Source organism: Buceros rhinoceros, unplaced genomic scaffold (genome assembly GCF_000710305.1).
Source record: "Buceros rhinoceros silvestris isolate BGI_N320 unplaced genomic scaffold, ASM71030v1 scaffold5997, whole genome shotgun sequence".
Taxonomy (NCBI): Eukaryota; Metazoa; Chordata; class Aves; order Bucerotiformes; family Bucerotidae; genus Buceros; species Buceros rhinoceros.
Window position 1 is genome coordinate 41,235 of NW_010421508.1, and position 3,466 is coordinate 44,700.

The 3,466-nt window shown below is 45.2% G+C and overlaps 1 protein-coding gene across 1 annotated transcript in view; it reads right to left on the reverse strand.

Annotated features, from left to right (window-relative positions):
- ITIH2 (inter-alpha-trypsin inhibitor heavy chain 2) overlaps positions 1-218 on the reverse strand; it is a gene marked incomplete at its 5' end in the record, with an annotated part of 23,260 nt that extends 23,042 nt beyond the window's left edge. Inside the window, one exon of the mRNA XM_010139683.1 lies at positions 183-218. Within this exon, the coding sequence (XP_010137985.1) occupies positions 183-218 (36 nt within the window). The remainder of the gene's footprint in view (positions 1-182) is intronic.
- Between the last annotated feature and the right edge of the window lie 3,248 nt (positions 219-3,466).

Consider the following 3,466-nt stretch of genomic DNA (forward strand, 5'->3'; position numbering starts at 1 on the left):
AGAGCGGTTGTATAAACAGCGTTGCGCAAACAGTGCTCTGTTTGAAGAAAGTAGGTTAATACCCAACCAGCGGTAAAAGCAAGGAGCTGAACAAACAAAAACATTGATTTCCAAAAAAAAATGGTTAACTAGAAAATCACTTTGCTCAGTATTATTTTCCACAGAGGAATTAAAAAACTCACCAGGTCTCCAACATACCCCCAGTCGGATGTGCTTCGCTGGAAAAGAAAAATACGGAGAATTTATCTCAGCAGAGCTACAAACACAGGTTGTGGGTTTCGAGACAGGGCTCAGTCAGTGTTAACATCTAAAAGGTGCTGTCCAAGATGGTGAGAACTGGTCTGAGTTCTCAGACTTAGTGTGCACCCTCCTTTCACCTTATTTTGTGTATTTATCCAGGGGTGTTGGAGCACGTGATCTCCCAGCTGTGTCTGAGAGGCTGTCACAAACAGAAGGACAGCTCTTTTCCTCTGTCTTCTATTTCTCACAGAAAACATTCTCTTCTAGAACAAAAACATTCTTCCTGAAAGCAAGATGTGCTGGCAAAAAGTGATGCTCTGAAATCCCACTGTTTAACAGAAAATTCCTTTTTGTTTTTCTATGAAAAGCAAAAAACCTCGAACCCCAGATCTTTTTAGCTCATTTTCTTTTCTTTTCCATTACAGAATATATAATTATGTTACTGTGTTATATGCAATATGCATAAAAAGCCTCTTGTGTAATCGATACTACAGTTGTGAATTTGTATGTATGTGAAGTTAGCCGTGTATGCACTGCTTAGAAGAGCTGACGCTGCTCATTATAGGTTGTTTTCCCCCGTCCTACGAATATTTCAATTCAGAAATTTCTTTGAAGAGCTGGTGACATCTTGTGGCCGCTCGAATATTCCTTAATATTCTTTGAATAAATTCTTTTAATTCCTTAAACTCGCATAAGGAATCCTGGGATGTGATTTGGCTCACCTCGTTCTAGGGGGAGATGTAATTAATTAATGCAGGTATCTGCTTTGGTGTTATCATCACAACTGGCAAGTTCAGCTTTTCACAGTCAGTGGAGTGATCCCTTTCATCTGAAAATAGATACCCCTGTTTGGTTGAGAGTCCTGCACTAAACCACGCTGGCGGTACTGGTCAGAGGAGTGGGTACCCAGTGCCGCTGGTGGTGGCCAAGGCTACCAGCCTGGCCTTCAGCTGGGACTCCAGGACATCATGTAGATCTCTTCTGTAGGTCATGCATGATACCTAACAGTCCGTAAGATGACTTGGACACTGCTAGATCCATACATGTAGGAAACTGAACTGAGCCGTTCAACTCCACTGACGATGGGTAGGAACTTAGGGAGACTAATTCGGATCATAGAATCATAGAATGGGTTGAGTTGGAGGGGACCTTAAAGATCATCTAGTTCCAGACCCCTGCCATGGGCAGGGACACCTTCCACTAGAGCAGGTTGCTCAAAGTCCCATTCAACCTGACCTTGAACACTGCCAGGGATGCGGCATCCACAACTTCTCGGGGCAACCTGAGAAGAACCCTTGCCTCACCACCCTCCCTGTGAAGAATACTGATGGTTAAACTACAAAGACGCCCAAAACCATGCCAATCTCATGTCAGGTTTCAGTAGCACTTGAATCCAAGAGGACCCAAACCACAGAAGATGCTCACTAAAACTGCCTTAGTCACATGGTGGACGTAAGGCTTGCTATAGAGTTACTAAGCCCATTTGAAGATAATTCATACACTGTTACCAGGAAAATCTCGGGCTGTATAAGAGATGATCCACGTCATGGAACCATCATTTTAACGAGGTGGTTTTAAGGATCATTTAAAGGCAGATAGAGAGACTGCAGGATTTCTGCCTCCCTGAGAACAAACGTGGGTTTTTATTTGCTATCTATACAGGCTCCACCTGAAACGTTCAGACTGGGATTTCAGGATCTGGATGTTTATGGCTCTCTAGAGATCCTTTACAAAGCCTGATGGACCGATCCCTGCTCAGACCATCCTGACACCCCACAAATAACACTGTATAGCAAACAGGACTCTTCGCATCTGATAAAGAACCAGATTGTGAAGAATGATTGCTGTTCCCATACGTGCCCTTGGCACGGGAAACATCACCAGCATTAATGTAAATTAAAAGTAAACTGTCCTGAACTGAAATGAGCTTAATTTTGAAAAGATGAAGACCAAGACCTTGGCATAGAGGGGGTTTGTTTTATTGTGGAACTTTTCTGGGTCTCAGAAGAGCTTAGAATTCCCACCTCACCTTCCAAATAATGCTCTCAAGATGCCCAGGTTTCCGTCCTGTTTGTTTTTGTGAGGGTGGCGGTGAAGGGGGAGGCACTGATGGAGGTGTGAGCTTATCACCTGCACGTGTAGTGACTCCTAGTGCTGTTGTTAGAGGTCGGACCTGGGGTGGGCCCACCACCCCCCTAGGATCTCAAAGGTTGCAGAGGGCAGCCACTCCGACAGGTCAGGAGGACAGAGGTGTAGATAACTACACTGCAGGTTTTGAGTGCTGGTGTTACTGAGAACGTGCGCTTTGCGGGGGCTTCTGTGGCACATGAGACTCATGTTATTTCTGACATGAGGATTCACAGCTGACCCTTGCCTTTAAACCGTATCCAGATCTGCTGGTGACTGCGCTGCCTAGAAACAGCATCTCGCGCAGTATCTAACGTGGGGCAAACTGTTAATTAGGGTGAGGACAACAAGTGCCTCAGGAACTGTTTTGAGGATCTGGACTTGACAGGTGCTTTGGGTACTGAGACCCATTTTCTGTGCAGGCTATGGATATTCAGCCCTCCATAACTATCGTTACACTGACCATGAATGCTGCAACTACTACAGAGTCTACCATCAAGAAAATATTCAGTATTTCAAGCTTTTATCCAGGGCTGCCAGCCCTGACTCCTCCTGTCCTGTCCTGTCTGTGGAGGAAGAAGCCGTGGTGTCTAAGGGAGGAACGCATGACAAGAGCAAAGGCGTTACAAGAGATTGCACCACCTGTGGGATGCCTAGATCACCATCGCTTTCAAGTTGCAGTCCACAGGCTGCTTCTAAGGTGTGACTTAGGAGAAGAAGGAAAGCAGATTCAGAGATGTTATGCTGCAGTCAAAAGAAATTACTTTTCTACTGGGGCATGAAAAAGGTTGAAAAGCAGATGGCTAGCATGAGAAGCCAGAAAGGAGATGAGATCTACCTGGCATGTCCTCCCAGGTCTTTGAGGTGCTGTTTCCTCATAGGTTCACTTGTTTTCACGTAAGTATTTTCCTAAGCAGTTTTTAACACACTGCAATTTCACTGCAGCCTCTTCAGGCTCCCTTTGGGGATCACGACCCTAACTGTGAGGTGCAAGAAGAACAATTTCAAACCTAAGGCTTGGCAGAATTTGTCTTCACAGTGCTGCAGATAGATCCTGGTCTCTGTGGTAACATTTAGACCCTGGGAGTTGAGCGGGGGC